General features: G+C 39.8%; 1 protein-coding gene across 1 annotated transcript in view; it reads left to right on the top strand.

Annotated features, from left to right (window-relative positions):
* b3gat1b (beta-1,3-glucuronyltransferase 1 (glucuronosyltransferase P) b) overlaps positions 1-20,662 on the top strand; it is a 49,759-nt gene extending 29,097 nt beyond the window's left edge. The window contains exons 3-8 of the mRNA XM_084730556.1: positions 11,455-11,569; positions 15,117-15,262; positions 16,035-16,546; positions 17,124-17,420; positions 17,722-17,827; positions 19,991-20,662. Coding sequence (XP_084586682.1) covers positions 15,148-15,262; positions 16,035-16,546; positions 17,124-17,420; positions 17,722-17,808 — 1,011 coding nt within the window. The 5' untranslated portion in view covers positions 11,455-11,569; positions 15,117-15,147 and the 3' untranslated portion in view covers positions 17,809-17,827; positions 19,991-20,662. The remainder of the gene's footprint in view (positions 1-11,454; positions 11,570-15,116; positions 15,263-16,034; positions 16,547-17,123; positions 17,421-17,721; positions 17,828-19,990) is intronic.
* The last annotated feature ends 184 nt before the right edge of the window (positions 20,663-20,846 follow it).

The raw sequence follows: 20,846 nt of genomic DNA, 5'->3' as shown, positions 1-20,846 counted from the left end.
AAAAAAACTACAAGGACCGTGACAGTGTGAATTTTTTGGTAACATTTTATTTGATGGGGTGTGCATGAGTTATTACAGTGTCATAACCATGTCATGACACCTGTCATGAACATGAGGGGGTTTTAATAAATGTTGACATTGTTCGAGATTTTTTTTTTATATGACATGTTGACATTAATCAAGCCAATACTGTTAGTCGTGACAAATGAAATTAAAAGAGACAAGAATGTTTTTCGTATTAAAAATTGTCAACCAAGATGACATAACCTGTCAATGTCTTTGTCATGACAACTTGACATTATCAACCTTAAAGGAACTTCCCAGCTAACCAGGCTAACAAGCTAATTCCAGCTACAAATAACAGCAGACAAGTTTAGCAATAAGCAGACTAGTTAACTGCTATCTGTCAATTTGTCAAACTCTGTAAGCTAAACTACCTGGGTATTGTGTTGTATTGTATTGTCAACACAATCTGTCATAAAAAAGACATTTTTGTCTTGGTTAATGTCAAGTTGTCATAACAAAGACATTTTTGTCTTGGTTAATGTTAAGTTGCCATGACAAGGACAACAAACAATGTCAACTTTATATTAAAGACATAATTGAGCAAATGAGACTTACAGTGATAAACATTCATAAAGACTCCTTCATGTTCATGACAGGTGTCTTCACAAGTTTATGACAGTGTAATGACGGTCTTATGCACACCCCTTCAAAAAAAGTTTTACCCGTTATTTTGTACTGCTTTATTGCGCCTCATTCTGCCAGCTACCTGCAGGACTGGAGGCTGTGACTAGAACTGCTTTGTTCGCCCCGGATACGGTTTGATTGGATGGAGATTGAAGACAGAGAAAAAGCAAAGGTGTGGTCATTACTGTTGTGGGTCAGCATCATTCAAGCTATCTATCTGGATCCCATATTATAGGTTTATCTGTCTTCTGTTCTACACAGTGATCTCAGAGCTTGTTACCCTTTAAATGGAGGATTTCTCACCAGCCGGTTCTGCCTTCAGTGTGTATCTGCCTCATAGCCCCCAGCAGCCCCTGCCATTTGACTGTCATTAGCACAGACAACATTAGTATGGATTTCCCAGCTGAGACAGGATTTAAAAGACACGTCTCTGAGATGTTTGATATCAGGAGAGACCTATTTATAGTTTTCATGGGCCGTGCCATACATATTAAACACACAGTAAGAAGCTTTCGATCTTTTTAAGTGCAGAGTGAGGCTGGCACCGTCTTCCACTCGTCCTCCCTCCACTCCTGCCTCTTTGATCCAGTCAAGGTCTGTCATTAGTGAGCAACGGATCGGATTCATTAGGTTCGTCTCCAGCACTACAGCCTCACTGCCATATGTGTACCTGTGCTGACTGGTGTTTGATGGCTGTTTGGTTACTTCTTTTGATGCCATTTAAGGGATAGTTTGGATTATTTGAAGTATTGACAGTCAGTGTATTAGCTACAGTAGATACTGGTTGAAGAAGCAGAGAGGAGAACCAGCACAGAAGTTATGCAATATTTTAGCTACTTCAAAAAGCTTCACGTTTTTCTCAACATCATTTCAGTTATTCTCTTAAGTGTTAGTGCAATTGTCACAACTATTTCATGGGCAGGGTTGGGAGGGTTACTTTAAATATGTATTCCAAAACAGTTACTAATTACCTTTTATTGTTGGTAATTGGACTTACTCTTTTGTACATGTGCTAAAATGTGGGAAATTTGTTTGAATGAATGAGAAAATCAAATCTGGCATGAAAAACATACTAGTTGTTTGGAGATTTGTACTTAATGTCAAAAGGAATGAGAAAAACTATAATACAGGAAACTGTCACTCTCTCCAAATCAACCAAACTCCATAGGTGAAATCAATCATTTTCATCACACTGGAGTTTCTCTTCTACTGCTGCATCGATTGGTTAATTTGTTTGTCTTATTGTGTGATTTTGGTGGATCCAAACTAACCTTTTAAAACCCACAAGTCACACAGTAACACAAAGTACTGTTACAAATTACTGATTTCATCCATGGAGTTTGCTTGGTTTGGTGCGAGCGACTTTTGGTTTATACAGTAAGGGTTTACCCTTGGAAAAGTCTGACAACAAGGTAAATCGGCACAAATATTCTAAATATAGTGATAAACTGATATTGATTTTATTTTTAGGTGGCTAAAACATTTTGTTGTTGTTGCTGACCCTGTCCATAGCAGCACATTGCTTAGGTTCATTGCTAGCACTCCTGCTGCTTCTCCAAACTGGGGGCTTGTTGACCGGCACCCACTGTAGGAAGTACACTAACTATGGATAACTACCTCATACAACCCCACTTCAAATAATGTGAACTGTTGCTTTCTGCTAAAGAAATCACAACACTGTACACAAACAGATACAAGCTGAAAGTGCCAGTTAAATATTGAATGCCAAGTAAATGTTTACAGGTCAGTTTGTGTCATCTAAGGGAATTATTCCTCCTTCTGGGCGTAAAGGCTGTTGATTGGTGTTTTGACAGGCAACACTTGAATTGGCTTCATGGTTCAGTGCTTGAACACAGTGAAATTGCTGTTTACAGCCGACTTACCACAGCAGAAGAAAACAATGCTTCACAATGTAGAAGCCTCAAAATGAATTAATTCAGCACCAAATATAAGATACAATTGTGCAAACCTCATTACTAACCATATCTCCATATCTTATAGATAATTGTATTTCATTATCTACCTTTGTTATTCTTCAAATCTGATCAATTTTAGCATTACATCTGTCTGCTAGAGCTCCAGATTTTATATGCTGGCTCATCTACCGCCTGCAGAGGTCATTAGGAAGTGGGCAGGCCCCCCTGTGTTTAGTGATGTGCATGGACATGGGCATCTGATGCACATTACATTATAGATGTTGCATTGTGCCAAGACACAATCAACACCAGATCTTACTTTAGTACTTCATCATAAAGCAAACAAATAACCCGACTGTCATTACGTTCATTCAGTTCCTCTGTTGATGTTTTCAGCTCAGAATGCTCTTTATTCGTCTTTCTTAGCTCATTAGATTCGACCAAAAAAAAAAGTCAGCTCAGGAAATGTAAGGGTTCACATAAGTGCTGGTCATGGTGCAGTCATCATCCATACTGAATTCAGCTGCAAACATCTTCTCCATCAGTGGCTGTTGCTATGGTAATCAGGCATAAGCAGCAAATTTCCATCAACCAAAATACAAAATAAGAAATAGCACTTTGCACCATTTTATGTTCTGAATGTCAACACTCCCGCTGTGCAACTTGAACCTCTTGCTCTCTATTGTCTGCAGCAGTTTACTTGTAGCAGCTGATGATGTGTTGAATATGCAGTAAGTCATCTGGCTGGAGGTTTTGCATCAGGTTGATTATTAGTCTTATAAAACACACTTTGCATCCACTGTATGAAGAAAGAAGCAAGGCCGATGTTTCCGATGGTGCAGAGCAGCAGCTGTCACTCTGCAGACCATTATATTAGCAAAATAAAGTGACAGATACTGCCCTGAAAAAGGCCATCGTTGACAGACCATATATTCGTCCAATCACCCAACCTTAATGTCTGCCATATTCTGCCATTAAATCCTAGTACATCTTACACACTGGATCTTAAGTTTGAGTGAAGTCACGAGTTGTTGGTGTTGAAGTTTTTGATTTTGTCAAGTCCAGTCTAAAGTCATCTGATCTGTGATTCCAGTCTGTCAAAATGATGAGATAAAAAGTGAAAAAAATATGAAATAAAAATTCAGACTTTTTATTTCATAATTGTAAAGTTTTATCTCAGAATTTTAACATTTTAAAATATCATAATAGTGATAATAACGATAATAATAATATTTGACAATTCATCTGAGTTTTCATCTGATTATTTAGAATTTTTACCTCATAATTATAACTTTTTATCACATAATATTAACTTTTTTATCTCAGAATTATGAGCTTTTATCTCATATTTTTGACTTTTATACATACACGCAGGGGTGGAAGTAATTAATTACAAATGCCTCATGCCTCAAAGTAGTTTTTTGGGGTACTTGTACTTTTATGAGTAGATTTTCAAGCCTGTAGTTTTACTTGTACTTAAGTATTCATTATGTCATGTAATCTACTTAGTTACTTTTAAAATCATAGATGAGTACTGAGTACAATTTGAATTAATATTCAGACCTTTTGTCTGCATTTTTGTAGCCAATTAAGTGATTTGATGGCAAAAAACGGCAATAAAAACCAGGACATATGGACAAAAAACAAAACAAAACAAAAAAAGTATATTTAATGACTGATGTTTAATTGATTTTTCATTAAGAACTTAACCAGTTAAAAATGTATTCATGGATATTTAATCAATACTCATGGCAGTAACTGCACATCATCTAGCTTTGTTTTGTCTGCTAGAGACATTTGCAGAATAAGGAAATAAAAACTTGAAATGAGAGGGAAAAAAAAGACAGCCAATCAAAATGAGGGACAGAAACACTTGTTTTGTATCAAATCAATTATTAATGATTAATTGATTGTTAGTGTTTTAACTATTGGTAAAGCAAAATACAGAAAATTTAGAGCCCTAATCTGGAGAGGTGAGAGTGACATCATCGGTTAAAAGTAACTAATACTCGGAGTAGTTTTTTGACAAATATTTTGTCTATATATGTTATTTTATATATCATATAAATATGAAGAAGGGGAGAAGAAAAAATCAATATGCAGTTCCTGTTAACAAAAATTTTGGTTTCTTCAGAGACACCATATATGTCCCTTCTCTACATGATGAAATTACTCCGTCGTCAATCCCTGACGCATCCATTTTCATCTCTGATGGTGGCAAACCCGTGATGAGATTATGGCTCTGGCCGTGTGATCTCTGCCTGAGCTGCAGCCTACCCCACCACCACTGTTCCCCCTCACTCCCTAAGAATCCCTAAGAATTGGCACCGCTACAACTGCAGCTCTCCACCTGCTTACATCAACTCTGAAACCACTGATCATCCTCCACCTACCACACTACGTCAGGCTCCAAAACCAGATCTTGGCTGCACAAAAGTTCCTGCTCCTTCTAACCATCACATACAACTGTATCTGCTCAATACCTAATTATATTGCTGCATATCAGGTGGTTGCTGGGTATAAAATATTCATCCATCTTTGTGTATATGTTCCACTAAGTAACATATTTCCTTCGTGGTCGAGGAGCTCGTTGGTAATGGCCACTTGGCGGCTTTTCCCCAGGAACACACATAACAGTTTCACTAGTTAGTATATTCCCCTCATGGCTGTGAGCTCGTTGGGAATAACTACACGGTGGCTGGTCCCCAGGCCCACACATAGCAGTTCTCCAGGTAGTATATTCCCCTCATACCTGTGGAGCTCATTGGGAATGGCCTCACACGTCATCAGGTGCCTAAGCCTTCACATAGAAGATCCTCACATCAGCAGCGTCAGGCTCTGAATCATGCAGTTTTGGTAGTTTATCGCTCCATAATATCTCTGTGTAAACATGGAGAGGTCGGAGCCTAGACACCAAACTCTAACTATGTTCTGCTGCTGCAATAAACATTCTTAAACATTGTCTGAATGAAATATTTTTTGGGGGCTTTTCTACCTTTAATTGTATAGGACAGATGAAAATATAACAGGAAAGGGGGAATGGGCTAAAGGCAGGAGTCAAACCTACAGCTGCTGCAGGGGACAAACACTAACAACTGAGCTACCAGGCCACCATACGTCTGACTTTGTATCTTACAATTACAACTTTTCATCATAATTTCAACTTTTTGTCTCATGATTATAACTATTGATCTCATATTTATATCTTTTATCATAATCTTGACTTTTATCTCATAATTATATATTTTTTAATCGGAATTTCAACTTTTTTTAATCTCATAATTCTAACTTTTTTATCATGATTATGTCTTTTTATCTCATAACTTATCATAATTTCAACTTTTTATTTCACAATTATAACTTTTTACCATAACTTTGACTTTTTATCTCATAATTATAACTTTTTTTTTTCATAATTTATACTTTTTATCTCAAAATTATAACTTTTTACCATAATTTTGAATTTTTATCTCATAATTATCATGGGGATATTTTTTTTCTTTCACTGGTGGAAATGAGCTTCTATAAACATCCTCTTGGATGTGGTGACCAAAAATGGATTGGTGTTTGAAATGAAAAAGTGATGTGGGAGACAACCCTGCAGCAGTAAAAGCTCTAAAGTGTTTGGTGAGGAAATATGAACCTGAATACACTGAATCTGGATTCATAATGGCAGGCAGTGATCGTGAGCTGAAAGCACAGTTTGTTAAATGTGTTGAATTCCTGTCACAGCCCAGTTTTTTTGTCATGTTTCTGGGAAGGTGGTCCTCTAAATTTTTTGACAATCAGAAGGGACTGAAGTTATAAAAGGTTGAGAACCTCTCATCTAAACCATCAGACAGTCTCTTTGCAGTTATTTTAAATGCATCACTACTGTGGAAACAAACACAGTTCTGGGACTTTTGACCAAGTTATAAAGTTGTGAAAGAAAAACACTCGTCTTTGCTGTCTATCAGATATCCAGACAGTTTCTGCTGGCTGCAGTGCAGGATGTATCCCACAGTGAAAATCTGTAAGCTGAGATGCTGAGCTGCACCTTCAGGTCAGGAAGCTCACTGCGTTTGATTGACAGGGATAATTGTGTTTCACTGAAGCACATCCCGTCAGTAAGACAGCCTGGTTTGTTGTTATTTTCATCATTAATTACCTCCGCCAAGAAGTTTTGTTTTCGCTCCCATTTGTCTGTTGGTGTTAGCCAGCAGGGGGTTTCACTAACTACTTAACAGATTGATGCTTCTTTTGAACAGCTGACATTTAGTGGAAAGAAAACAATTTTTGCTCATAACTACTAAACCATTTCGATTTTGTTTTTCAACACTTCTCCTATGAATTGCAACCAATATTCACAAAATATTTCTGATTTTCAATGAGCCCCCAAAAGAGTAGTTTCATTTATTTTAGTCACCGGCTGGGAAATTCTTGGTGGCACAGCCTGTTTGTCCAGCCTGAGAACCAGACGCATCTGCAGACTCTGTTTGATTTGCTCAGGTCGATATGTCTGGCCCCTCCTCCTGTTCAGATAGATTTCCACCTGCCCTGGATTTCTTTGGGCCAGTCATAACAGTTTATTTATTATGGGGCAGTTTTGACTGACTGATCACTGACAGAGCAGCCTCACCAGTCCAGATTTGAAAAGTCAAACACACACCACGCACACACAACTCAGATCAGACTGACTGAATAAAGATTCTGCAGCTACAAGCCCATTTCTCACCTCAGATGTTCTCAGAAACAGTTTGATATACCGCTGAGCTGTATTTTGAGAACGTTTAAAACAAGGTTACCTTTTTTCCCTGCTTGAAAACAGACCAAGAACTGTCCCGACTACATCACACATTGCACTCTGATTGGTTGTAGGTCTGTCCAACTGGCAGAGGCCTTTCAGCCTGCACACGTTGACAACACACCTTAGAAATTAAAAATAACTTAATAAACATTTGTAAATTATTCTGGCAATGTCACTTTGCACACTATCCCTTATGCTGCTTCATTTCTTACAATGCTGCTACTTTGCACAGTTTCTGATACCACTTATTGTATATTGGACATACTATATAACATGTATTTTTTATACTTTATAATGCAATTGCACATAGTGTTCCTCAGTTACTTACATTATGTTCTTTCTGTTTTATTTTCCACTCTAATTTTCTCTAGATATTCCTAATTCCTTTAGCCACATATCAAATGTTGGGGACTTTCCAGAATTGTAGCAGCAGTTTTCTGGCACACAGTGTGGACAAAAATATGGCCTGAGCTTCATACCTGCCCCTCACTCTACCTGGCTCAACATCACCAAATAATGTAGTAAGAGGGACAGGGGGAAACTTAGTATCAAAAGCCTTGGCAAAAAAAAAATGACCCTGGAAAGTTTTCACACAAAGGGATGAGGCATCTTTCAATTTCTTTTGCAGTTTAGTAGGAGAGAAGTGCAATCTGTGCACAACTTTGAATTGAATCAATGCGTGCCTAGCATTTATCGAACACTGTGGATATTTTCGACACAGGTTTTCCACATTTCATCTGAAATTACAGTTCCCAACTCTCCCTGCCCGCCCTCCCTAAATGAGTTTGTTGATGGACTTTTTGAATTTTGTAGGATGCTTTAAAAGTGAGACACAGCAGCTTTAGTATATGGTTCAGTAGTTAAGGGACTATCCAAAGCAGCATGATGAGGTTTCTGTTCATACAGAGGGTATGTTCTTTCTCTGATCTCTCCTGATATCTTTATTTATGTCTCTTGTATTTCTATATTTTATACTGGTATTTTCAAAAGCTTTATAATTTATATTTTCTTCACTTTTCTATTTTTGTTTGTTTTGTTTCAGTTGCATTCAGAATGGAAGGCAAAGGAAGAATTTCCCTGTACAGGCATATGATGATAAACACTTTGACTAGACTTAAACTGGTATAACACATTGTGCAAGTGGAACCAAATTTAGATGACAGATGTATGTACAAACTTCAGGCAATGCTGCTAAATTTTATGGTATTTTTTTTACCCTTGTACAGTGCAAGGTACAGTGTACAAGGATGTAGATATTCACCCAAAGTCAGTATGGTGTTCCTCAAGGTCTTGGTGTCCTAATGTGGTATTTTGGGGGGGGGGGTTGTCCATTTTATTAGCTATCGAGTCATCAAAAATAGTTGTATTTTGCAGCAATAAATAGCACCAACCCAAAAACTGCTGCAGCAACTTATAAAACATAACAGAGCACAGGAATTACCCTTATATAATTCAATCATAATGCTCTAAGCCGTTATACACTCTAAAACTTCAAAAACCGAATAGGTGGCTAACCCATGTTTTTTGTGGATTTATGACTGGGGAGGACACCACAAAACAATTTTGCCTAAGGCACCCACATGTTACCTTGTGAGGCAGCTGCATTTGTGAGATTGTTTGAGAATCCATCTTGCAGGCTTCAAATTGTGTATTAATTAAATTATTATTATAACTATAATTATCATTATTTTGGTTTGTGTCAGCATCCAGATGGGACTAGTGGCAGCCTGTGTTAGATGTGATAGACAGATGGTTCATCCAATCACCTTTCAAGTGCTTTTTGAAAGTGCTTACCCTTTTCCAAACAGCCTCTAAGGACAACTTCCCTGATGGTTTCGTGTTACAAGTGATCTGGTGTGTCAGGTTAACCCAAATGGCCAGCAGCAGCAGCCCTGCCACCGTGTATATTTTGAGGCAGATACAAAAGAACAAACTCTAATTTTTTAGCAAAATACTCAGAACATACTCAGAACTTTTCCCCCTCACATCCCATTCTGCTGCAGCCCCTTTCAGCTGTGACACGATTCATCTTAAATTGGGGATGCAAAATGGTGAAGAGGTGGAGAGCGAGTCATTGCTTTTCAACATGATGTGCATAGAGAATTAGCTTGTCTGTATCAATGACATGCTGTTCAAACACGACCCTATTAAACCGATCCTGATGTGTTAATTAGCTGGCACAACCTTTGATCTCAGACCGGGGCTGATCCTTTTTAATCAAGGATTAATTGTGTCTAAAGACTTGTGATTAACCAGCACATGATTTGTCTCATGAAGAGACTCCTGAAGAGAAGAGAAACAAAAGCACACAGAGTGGATGAAGTTCAATTTACTGCGACACTACATTTCAGAATTATAAAAAAGGCCTTTTCCAGGGAACGACAACTTAGAGGTATTCTGCAGCAATGGAGGTTGATCAACCCTTGAAAGTTGGTGCTACAAAAATTCCTACAAGTGTCCCAACTTTTCTTGATTCCTTACAACCCCCTCTGTCTGCATAAAAGTAGTGTTGGAACACACTGTGGTACCATACCCTCATGACCATTATTTGAACAGCATTGTACTGCAGAAAGTAGCGTGTTGCTATAAAAATGGAGAGAAAAAGGCAATTAACAATGGAAGAGAGACAGACTATGATAACACTTAAATGAGTAGGTCTTTCCTACAGAGAAATAGTGGAGAAAGTCAAGGTGTCAGTGAGTACAGTTTCCTTCACCAAACTGGGGGAAACTCTGAGAGGAAGAGGTCTGGGAAAACCACAACAGAATCAGAAGACAAGTTTCTGAGAGTCAACAGCTTGTTTGATAGGCAGCTCACAGGACAACAGCTTCAAGCACAGCTTAATAGTGGTCATAGTAAACAAGTCTCAGTTTCAACTGTGAAGAGAAGACTTCGAGTTGCAGGTTTGACAGGTTGAGTTGCAGCAAAAAAGCCATTGCCATCAGAATGAAAAAGAGGCTTGCCATGACTGGAAAAGATGTTATAGACTGATGAATCAAAATTTGAAATCTTCAGTTAATCACAAAGAATTTTTGTACGCTGTCGAGTAGGCAACAAGATGGTTCCTCAGTGTGTGACATCAACTGTCAAACATGGACGAGGAAGCATGATGATCTGGGGCTGTTTTGCTGGATCCAGGGTCAGTGACGTGTACAGAGTGAGATGCACCCTGAACCAAAACAGCTACCACAGCATTCTGCAGCGCCATGCAGTACCCTGGTATATCTGGTATGTGCCTAGTTGGTCAGGAATTCATCCTACAGCAAGATAATGACCCAAAACATAAGTCCAAGCTATACCAGAACTACCTTAGGAAAAAAGAACAAGATGGTAAGCTTGAAAACATGGAGTGGTCAACACAGTCTCCAGACTTAAACCCCATCAAGCTGGTTTGGGATGAACTGGACAAAAGAGTGAAAGAAAAGCAACCTACAAGTGTCACACATTTATGGGAACTTCTGCAACAGAGTTGGGAAGAACTTTCTGAAGAATATTTGATTTCCATTTCCATTTCCATTCCAGGTGGCTACTTTGATGAGTAAAAAGTTTAGAATACATTTTGGTTTATAAATTGATTCCATTATTTATTTTTAAACTTCAATTGTTTATTTGTTCTATGCTTTCATTTCAGAGTACAATGAGACATTAAACTGTATAATTCTCAATAAAAAACTGGAAAAATTGGGGTGTTCTAAAACTTCTGACCAGTAGTGTATATACATACTTTTCTAACTTTCCAAAAAAAAAAGCTTGTACAGTTTGAACAAATGTCATCTGAGCCAGGTAAAGCCTGCCTGGCTGTAAATTGCCTGAAACATGAATGACTTTTGGTCGTGAGTCATACCAAAAGCACACAAATAAAGCAGGTGAAACAGCTGTCCATGTTTCCCTGTTAAGCAGTAACCTCAAAGACTGAACATGCTGAGCATCACATGACCAAGAGGGCAAATTCAACAGATTTTATTATAGAAAATATGTTTGTTTCATGTCTGTGTTGCCACCCTGAAATACATGACAGGCTCTCAAACAGATTGTAATTCTGAGTGTGTTTTCTCTCTGCAGAGATAATCGACTGGACTGAAGCACTGATACACAGTCTGCTGTTCTCCAGGCCTCTTGACACAGAGCCTAAAGTATCAGTCCTTGATGCGACCATGTGCGGTGGCTCTAAACATAGGTAAGATAATATGATTTGCATTTATATAGTGCTTTTATTCAAAGCGCTTTACAATTTACCTCTCATCCATCCACACACACACACGCATCATCGATGGCAGTGAGCTAACTTGCAAAATGGTGGCCAAACCATCAGGAAAAATTTGGGGTTGTGAACAGGAGGAGCCATGGATGGAATTGCCAACCCTGTAATTATTGGGCAACATCGTCTACCTCCTGAGCCACAGCCACACGCATGTAACGCTCTGTAAATTAAATACATCTCAAATAATGGCTGGGGGCCATTATTTGAGCAGAGTCAGACTCACCGCTCTACTGCTCTGATTTTCTTTTTTAAATAGAAAAGTTTTAATACTTACGTTAAATTCAGTGGTTTCTTTTTTTTACTTATTCCACAATGCCAAGCTCCCGTTAACAAAACTAAGGTTTCCTCATGGTTTTTCACAGTGAAAGCTTACCTGTAAAGGTAAGGCTGCAAAAATTTTAATTTGAAGATTCTGGGGGTGGTACTGAATTTCATTAAACTAGTTTAACTTTCTAGTGTGTAAGATCAAGCAGGACAAAAAGCTTGTGTTAAGGCAGTCAGGTCAAAACCAGAGTCAAAAAAACAAACAAATCCGCACGGGGCAAAATGAGGAACACAAAGTCCATGAAAGCAAATCCAACACATGAAAGCAAGATCAGTAGAACAGAGGACGACACACAAGGGCGACAACAAACTGACACAGAAACAGAGAAACATCAGGACTAAATAGACAAGCAACTAATCAGACACAGGTGGAACAAAAGATGATCAAAAAGGGCAGGAAAAAGACAAAGACAGGAAGTAAAGTCAAGACACATGAGGGCGGACCAGGACTACAAAATACATCAGGAAATAACCAACAAAAAAACCCAAACAATGACAACAGGACTGTAAAAAGTTTGGGAAACATTTCCTCAGAATGAGAGCGTGAGTCCTGTTTTATGGAAGCCGCCATGTTGAACTGCAGAGTTTCTATCGTAGCTTAGAAAAGACAAACCAAACACTGGTTCTGGTTTTTCATTAGTTTCTTGGCCACCATAGTTTCTCCTACCTGTTTGGAAGGTGAAAGTGCAGTGAGCAGTATTTAGTTGGTGGCAATCTACGACCTCACTGCTAGTTGCATTTTGTAGAATAACAGAAAAAAGGGCCAATTCTACGTTGCTTTTCATGCCCATAAAACAAGCTTTGTCCACTTGGCATTTTGCCTCAATACATTTGCATTTTATCAACATTGCGTCCATGATCTGGCACTGAGTTGCTATGTATATATGAGTCCTGCTCTCACACCCTGCGAGCTGTTATTGGCTGGAGGTAGACACCTACCGCTCAAAGGCTGATGCCCAGAGGCGTTAACCACTAAATTCCACCAGGCAAGGCTGCGTTGTGTTACAGCCACAGTGCGGCAGCTGGAGCTGATCGCTGCCATTCTACACAATGCTTGTGCTTCCACCAGCAGCGCCTTGGAGTGTCCCAGAACTAGCTTTCTGCTCCGCTCCGCTTCAAATACATGCCAGATTTATTTTTGATGGATGCCGCATCAATCTGCACAGAGCAGACTGACTGGGCAGGAAGTCCAACACAGAAGAAGTAGAGGGAATTCAGTTTTCAAAATATAAGATCCTGAGCAGACTCATGATAATAAAGACAGACAGGAAGGAAATGATTTACATACATAGTGTGCTCATCCATAGCAGAAGCACAAAGAGCAAGCAAAAAGGACCAAATCAACAAAATCTGAGCAAGTAAACATAATCAGGCAGGAAACACTGCTGAAACGTCTCTGAAACACTGCCGGTGGGGGCTGCAGACATGTGGCAGATGGATCAAAACAGTGGTGCAGACATGCCGTGCCCAGTGGAATCAATCAGTAACCAGCAAAACAAGAACATAGAGGCAGAGGGCAGGGTCTCAGCAGATACAGACACCAGCACACACGTCTAGGGGAATTATTTTAGAAAAATACTACGCACTCTTAGCTTGGGAACCAGACAAATCTGCCAAGCTTTGACAGATACATTTGGGCCCCCAGAGGAGCGTTGCCGGACCAGATTTGAAAAGTCAAATCATACGCTTTGCTGATCTGATTGGTTGTAGGCGTATCCAATTGCGTCCAGTCAGCAGGTCCATCCAGTACAAACCCTCAGGCTCCTGAAACTTAGATTGAACTGTCAAACTGGGGAGTGTTTTCAGATGTTTTCAGAAACATGTTTTAGTGTACTGTTTAGTTGTAATACAAGAACAGTTCTAACCATGATGCTGCCATTTAGTGCCCTTCTCGAAAAGGGCCAAAAAACTGCTACATCAGACGTTTTGTTGCTCTGATTGGTTGGCCTATCCCATTGCATCCAGAGGCAGTTTTGTCTGCATGTGTTAATAACACCCCCTAGAAACTGGAAATGAGCTGAGAGGTTGCAGGTTAATTCGTATTTCCAAATGAATCTGGAGATGTCAGGCTAACTCATTCTGCCTTCAACATAAATCAGGGAAACCTGCTGTAACGATGGCAGAGGAAATTGACATTATACTAAATTTATTAAGACATCAAGTAAACATGGAGGAGGTTTTGAGTTTGCATTAAATTAAAATTGAGGTCAATAAATCTTGTTTGAAAAACTACTTTAAAGAACTATAAAGAACATAGACCTAGCTGTATCAGGGTACTTAAAGGTTTAACTGAATCTATAAAAGAGTGAATCTATAACGTCTTTGTGTCAGCTCTTTACAGACAGGAAAGGGCTCGACCCCTTTAGCCACACCCACATCCCTCTTCAAATCATTAGCTCAAACATCCTCTGTAGTCCACCAGCATGCTTTCACATGAGACAAAAAGAGAGCTCGGAGCGTTTTCTGACCTATTTTCTGTTGTGTGGCAGTTCCAACAGGCTGAGGCTGCTTCTACACACAATGCCTTGTTCCTTGTAGTTTGTGCCTCGCAGCCACAGCGTGCCGATGTTCAATAGAGAGCCGCCATCTATAAACTTCAAAACGCAATTCACATCCAGTGATGATGGGCCATCAGATTGGAGAACTCGGTCAGGCAGCTCATACATTTACGAGCTGAAGACAGTATGCTAAATATAACTCTAAAAGCAGCATATGATTCCTTTAGAAATGATAACTCCACCCATACATATATCTTTCTGACAGAAAAAAAACAAAAATCATGTTAAATGTAATTATACAGCACTCTAAAAGAACAGTAAGTTCCTTTTGTCTGTAAATAACAAATAAAGTGCCTTAAAACCTAACTTATGTGATTTTATAAATTCAGAAAAAAATTCAAATGTTAAAAAATTTAAGAAAAATGGTAACATTAATGGGATATGAGAAGATGTGCAATTAAATATATCAAAGATATGTAACTCCAACATTTAAAACAGTATTTCCAAGACCCTTTCTACCTTGTTAGCTTGTTCTCTTCTGTGAGATGATAATTGGAAACTGCGACACCTCATTTCACAGCTCCTTGGTTCCTATGATTGTGAACCTTACTGTATCATATCATGTGTTACATGCCCTGCAGGTAGTGACATGACTCAGGTCTGAACCCGGAGATGCCGAAGAGACGAGACATCGTCGCCATTGTGTTGATCGTGTTGCCTTGGACACTGCTCATCACAGTTTGGCACCAGAGCACGCTCGCTCCTCTGCTCGCTACTCTAAAAAAGGGTGAGGCTAAAATTAGCATGAGAATGTTTGCTGATGTTTTGAGATGAACATTTTTCCATCATATTTACCATAGCATTATATAGCAAAAGTGCTTGTGTTACCTGCATGCATCTGTATCCGTGTTCTAACCTCAGGGAGAAATGTCACACTGATAAAACACCATGAATGACTGAGTCTCTTCACTTACATGATAAGGTTAGCAGTTTAGTCCACATTGTCTCATGCAGGACTCATGTAGCATGTGGTCCCATCAATACACAGCACACAGAGGCTCACTAATCATTTTACCACCTGGCTAGATTGATTGATATTTCATGACAATAAAAAATAAATACAGGATATGATTTCCATGCACAGTTTTTTTAAGATTGTCAAGGATAACACAACAAAGCTAGTATGCTTATCTCTACTGTGGTCCTTGATGGACGGAGGTTAAGGACAGTCACCAACAAGTGATGAACTGACATTCAAAAACACACAAGATACTTTTTAACAGGTACGATATAGAACACAGTGAAAGAAAAAATACTTCCTGAAAAACCTGTTGTATGAAATCTGAGACGTGTCTACTGCCCTCTAGTGGATTATCAGAGCACTTCAGGCAGCAGCTGGTCTGTGAGTGCAAAATCCAATATGGCTGCCTCCAGGTAGCAAGTTGCACAGTTGCACAACATTTACTGTATTGAAACAACCTATAATCAATTTCTTCTTCTTCTTCTTCTTCCTCTTATCTTATTATTATTAATATCCACCATTTGTTCTCATGCTCCAGATGACAGACGTGATGGTCGCTCCAACTCCAGGAACACTTTTGCTTTCAAGGAGTCTTGCTCCCTTCAGACCCGGGACATCGTGGAGGTGGTGCGCACTGAGTACGTCTACAGCAGGCCTCCGCCCTGGTCTGACATCCTGCCCACCATCCACGTCATCACTCCCACCTACAGCCGGCCGGTGCAGAAGGCCGAGCTGACGCGTCTGGCCAACACCTTGCTGCACGTGCCCAACCTGCACTGGATCCTGGTGGAGGACTCGCCGAGGAGGACCACTCTGGTCAGCCATCTTCTCCAGGAGACGGGACTCAACTACACCCACCTCAACGTGGAGACGCCTAAGAACTATAAGGTACGCGGGGACACTAAGGACCCAAGAATACCTCGGGGGACCATACAGAGGAACCTGGCCCTGCGGTGGCTCCGGGAGACCTTCAGTGCCAACAGCAGCCAGCCGGGGATCGTCTACTTTGCAGATGATGACAACACGTACAGTCTGGAGCTGTTTGAAGAGGTAAGAACAAATACTGCATGGAAAAATGACTCAATGTCTGCAATGTGTCTTCCTCCTCCTCATCTGTTCACAGACTTTTTTACTTGTGTGTTTTAAGCAGAATCTATAATTTGATTCATGGAATTTAGATTGCATTGCTTGAAGTGGGGTTGTATGAGGTATTTATCGATTGTGTATTACCTACAGTAGATGCTGATTGGCACAGCCTCATTAGAAGATGCTGAGGGGGCACCTCTGCTATTGACAGAATCAGTGACAAAATATTTTAGTAACTAAAAAATGATTATTATATAACGGCAGTTTCTCATCAGAAAAGGCTGTCTGATGTCAAAGTAAAGTGGTGAAAATATCCTAAATATCGCATACACTTAAACTGACACTGCTTTTTTTTAAAGGTGGATCTTTTTAAGTGGCTAAAATCTTTTGTTGCTGACCCTGTCCACAGCATTTCATTGCGTAGCTCATACACTGAATATTGATAAGTACCTCATACAACCCCATTTCAGAAAATCCAAACTAAAAACTTTAAAATGACTCAGGAGTGACCTGTATCTCCATCTCTTTTTCTAACTACCAGATGCGTTCCACCAAAAACGTGTCAGTGTGGCCCGTGGCCTTCGTGGGTGGCCTACGCTACGAGTCCCCTAAAGTTAACACCTTTGGCAAGGTGTACGGCTGGAAGACTGTATTCGACCCGCACCGGCCCTTTGCCATCGACATGGCCGGGTTCGCGGTGAACCTGCACCTCATTCTGTCCAAACCTCAGGCTTACTTCAAATTACGCGGGGTGAAGGGAGGATATCAGGAGAGCAGTTTATTAAAGGACCTGGTCACTCTCAGCGACTTGGAGCCAAAAGCTGCAAACTGCACGAAGGTACGAATGTTTGTAATGTTAAGCAACTGTCTGTGAACTCGTATTAAAGCAAGCTGCTTCTGTAAACGCTGCCGGTGTAACAGGGCGCGTCTTCACTGTCATAACAATTTGTTCTTAGAGTCAGTAAACTGTCAGCTTACAGCTCATTTAAAATATGCTACATCCTGCCTGTAGACATTGTGTAGCAGGTATGATGCAGCATATTACTACTGCACAGCACTGCCAGGCAAAGTGTCTGTTTTAGTGTTTCATCATATCCACTGTATTTCTGCTCGTCTCCATCCCTTTCTTCTTCCCGCAGGTATTAGTATGGCACACACGGACAGAGAAGCCTGTGCTCATAAATGAGGGCAAGAAAGGATTTACAGACTCTAACGTGGAGATATGACATACTTCATCTGACACAGGTAATAGCAGAGATTTGGAAATGCAAATTACTGCGTTTCCACACGGTGATTATTTTGGGGCGGAGGACCAAAGAGGAGCAGCCAAGCTCATATGTGCACCATGAGATATGGACCTTACTTGAAATAGAAGTCTGACCTTTACATAACACGTTTAAAGGATTGTCTCCTGCAGATTTAGTTATGAACATTTAAACCATTTTGCTTTGGTTATCACATGTATTTTTAGCCACAGCAGTGGTGGGGCTGGCAGTGTCGGTCAGTCCATCACTTTATTCCATAACTCAACTACTACTTGAGGGATTATCATGAACTTTTGTGGAGACACTCACAGTCCCCAGAGGATTCTGGTGACCTTTCATTTAACAGCACCATAACACTGACATTTTTGTTTTTTAGTGAAATATCTCTGTAACTTATTGGATGCATTGGAACATACAGTATATGAAGCCAGCAAACTTTTTGAATTGTTTGCAGTGAAAGCGCTGCGTATTTACACTAAGCTATAAACAGCTGTAGCGTGACAAGGCCCTGAGCATCTGTTCTGCAAAAGTTGAAAAATGTTCCAAAATGCTGTGCCAGAGTGCTGCATGGGTCCAGTTTTGCAAACCCGCCCCTGCAACTCTGAGAACCAGAACCAACCCGTTACCCACATTCATCCCTAAGTCAAATCCGCACCCGCCATGAACCAATACTATAAGCCCAGTGACCCAACTTGCACCTGAGATTAAACACATATACAGGCACTCACTTGTCTCATGGGTTCTCAGCCGCCGCAGCATCTGTGCAGCAGCAGCTGTCGATGTCTTTCCATAGTGGCAAGGAGCTTTTTAAAACTTTCTATAAGCAGCAAAGCCACTGACAAAGTTAGTCTCACAGTCTTTGAGCAGTGGTGGACAGAGTACTGAAAATCTGTACTCAAGTACCAGTACTCAATTACAAGTAAAAGTACCAGTGTTGGAAAAATACTTCAGGAAAAGTACAAAGTAGTCATCTCAAAAACTACTCAAGTTTGAATGCTGCTATTGATAATACATCAAACATCAAAGGTTAAATTGATGTTTGATGTATTATCAATAGCAGCATTCAATCAAAGGGGAATTTTATTTCTCTTTGAAATAAAGTTTTGTGCATTTTGTGCAATCGATTAAGTATTAACAATTTACAAGACACAAAACACTTTTCTGTTATTTTTTTTTCATTTTCATTTCTTTGTTTTGTATTGTAGTTTTTTTTCTCATGTTAAAGTTGAAGTTTTGTTGTCAAATGACGTGCAGTTTCAAGACTATTGATTAAATTCTCTATGGTGATCGATTAATGATTAATCATTAACATCCTTCCTCCAAACCTGCTGCTGCTGCAGGATTTAGTTTTTGGCCCTTTTGTGATCACATCGCCTGATTGGCTACTAAAATGCAGATGAAAGGTTTGGATGTTAATTAAACTTGTACTCAGACTCAGTTAAGATTTTCAAAAGTAATATAGTAGATTACATAGTGCAATGCATGCTTCAGTACGAGTAAAAGAACAGACTTGAAAACCTAGTCAAAAAAATATAAGTACCCCAAAATGCTACTCAGTTACAGTAATTTGCGGTCAAATCAAACTTTCACAATAAAATCCTGCTGATTGATCAGGCTTGATATTACTGTATTAGCGGATGTCAAGGTTAAAAATTCTGCAAATCATTTATTACTGACTTTTCCAGGAAAAAAAACAAACATATTTTTGTGTTGTATGTGTTGAATTCTTGTTCTCATCTGCTACCCACCCACACTTAGTTCATTTTTATCCATGCCTGCACCCACAAATTTATATAAATACATTTTTTCCTGTTATGCAACATTTCATTTTTGTTTTTGGGTGGACTATCCCTTTAAGGTATACAGAGCACTCAGACGTTTATTTCTCTTCCCACCTTAGGGCCTAACAGCATACAGACTTTTATATTTTAATTTGAGTAATCAAGCATCTCCATATTGATTAAACTCTATTCAATTTCAGTTTACAACAATAAACTTGAAATTACTGAAAAAGATTTTTAAACCTAGTTTTGTTCAATTCTTTGTTGGTGCAACCCAGTCTTAGTGTTGTTGATAAAAGCAGTGCTAATATGTCCTGTGTCCTTGTCTGTCCTTACTAAGTGTAAAACTGTTGTCGTTCCAGGGAAGGCATTTCTCCACGGGATTTTATCTGGATTCAAACCAACCTCACAGCTCCTCAAAGCAATAGCCAGAGTCAAAAACATCATCACAGCACAGTAGCTGTACTTCACCACAGCTTAGAAATGGAGGCACACCTGTCCACCCCAGGAGACAGCACAAGCCGTGTGCGTGAAGCGACAGACAGAGTATCAAAGCACAACTGCACAAATACAAGCGGGCCTGTTCCCGCTCGGAGCGCTGGCTGATGCGAGACACTGGTAGGAGTTGCCAAAAGGAGCTTGCCCACTGATGTCTCCTCGGAGAGCTGAGACAAAGGATGTTACGCGAATTAAACTGGAGGAAGAGATGGCACGGCAAGCAATAAAGAGCCCTCTGAGCGCAGACAACACCAGCCAACCATCCAATTAGCATTAAATTGGACCCTTTTGTTCTGAAGCGAGCTGGCTGTCGGGCACAGGGCTGCACAGAGGAATAAAAGGGGTCCTTGTCTTAAGTGAGTCAGCACTGACTGACAGACTGCACTGAGGGGATCTGAGCCCTCCCCCACTTGTACTGTACAACACTGAGCTATTTAGATAGCGCCCTGCACCCAGCACTAATTAGGAGTCCTGTTACTCCTCAACACACACTCACATATGCTCAGCTGTCACGCTGCACACGATGCACACACACACACACACACACAAACTCAAAATCACAGAGCGATGATTTATTACAGTTTAACAGCAATGTCCTCTCTTACAGGCATTTACTCCAAGCTCTTGTTTATTCCTGATATGCTGTAACAATACCGAGGTATACTCATATTTAAGAGAAGATCCAGTATTTCTTTTATTATATAAGCTAATTAAGACCCC

This window comes from Lutjanus erythropterus, chromosome 11, assembly GCF_056507025.1.
Source record: "Lutjanus erythropterus isolate fLutEry1 chromosome 11, fLutEry1.hap2, whole genome shotgun sequence".
Classification (NCBI taxonomy): domain Eukaryota; kingdom Metazoa; phylum Chordata; class Actinopteri; order Lutjaniformes; family Lutjanidae; genus Lutjanus; species Lutjanus erythropterus.
Note: the sequence above shows the minus strand (reverse complement) of the source record. Positions and strands in the feature narration are given on the sequence as shown.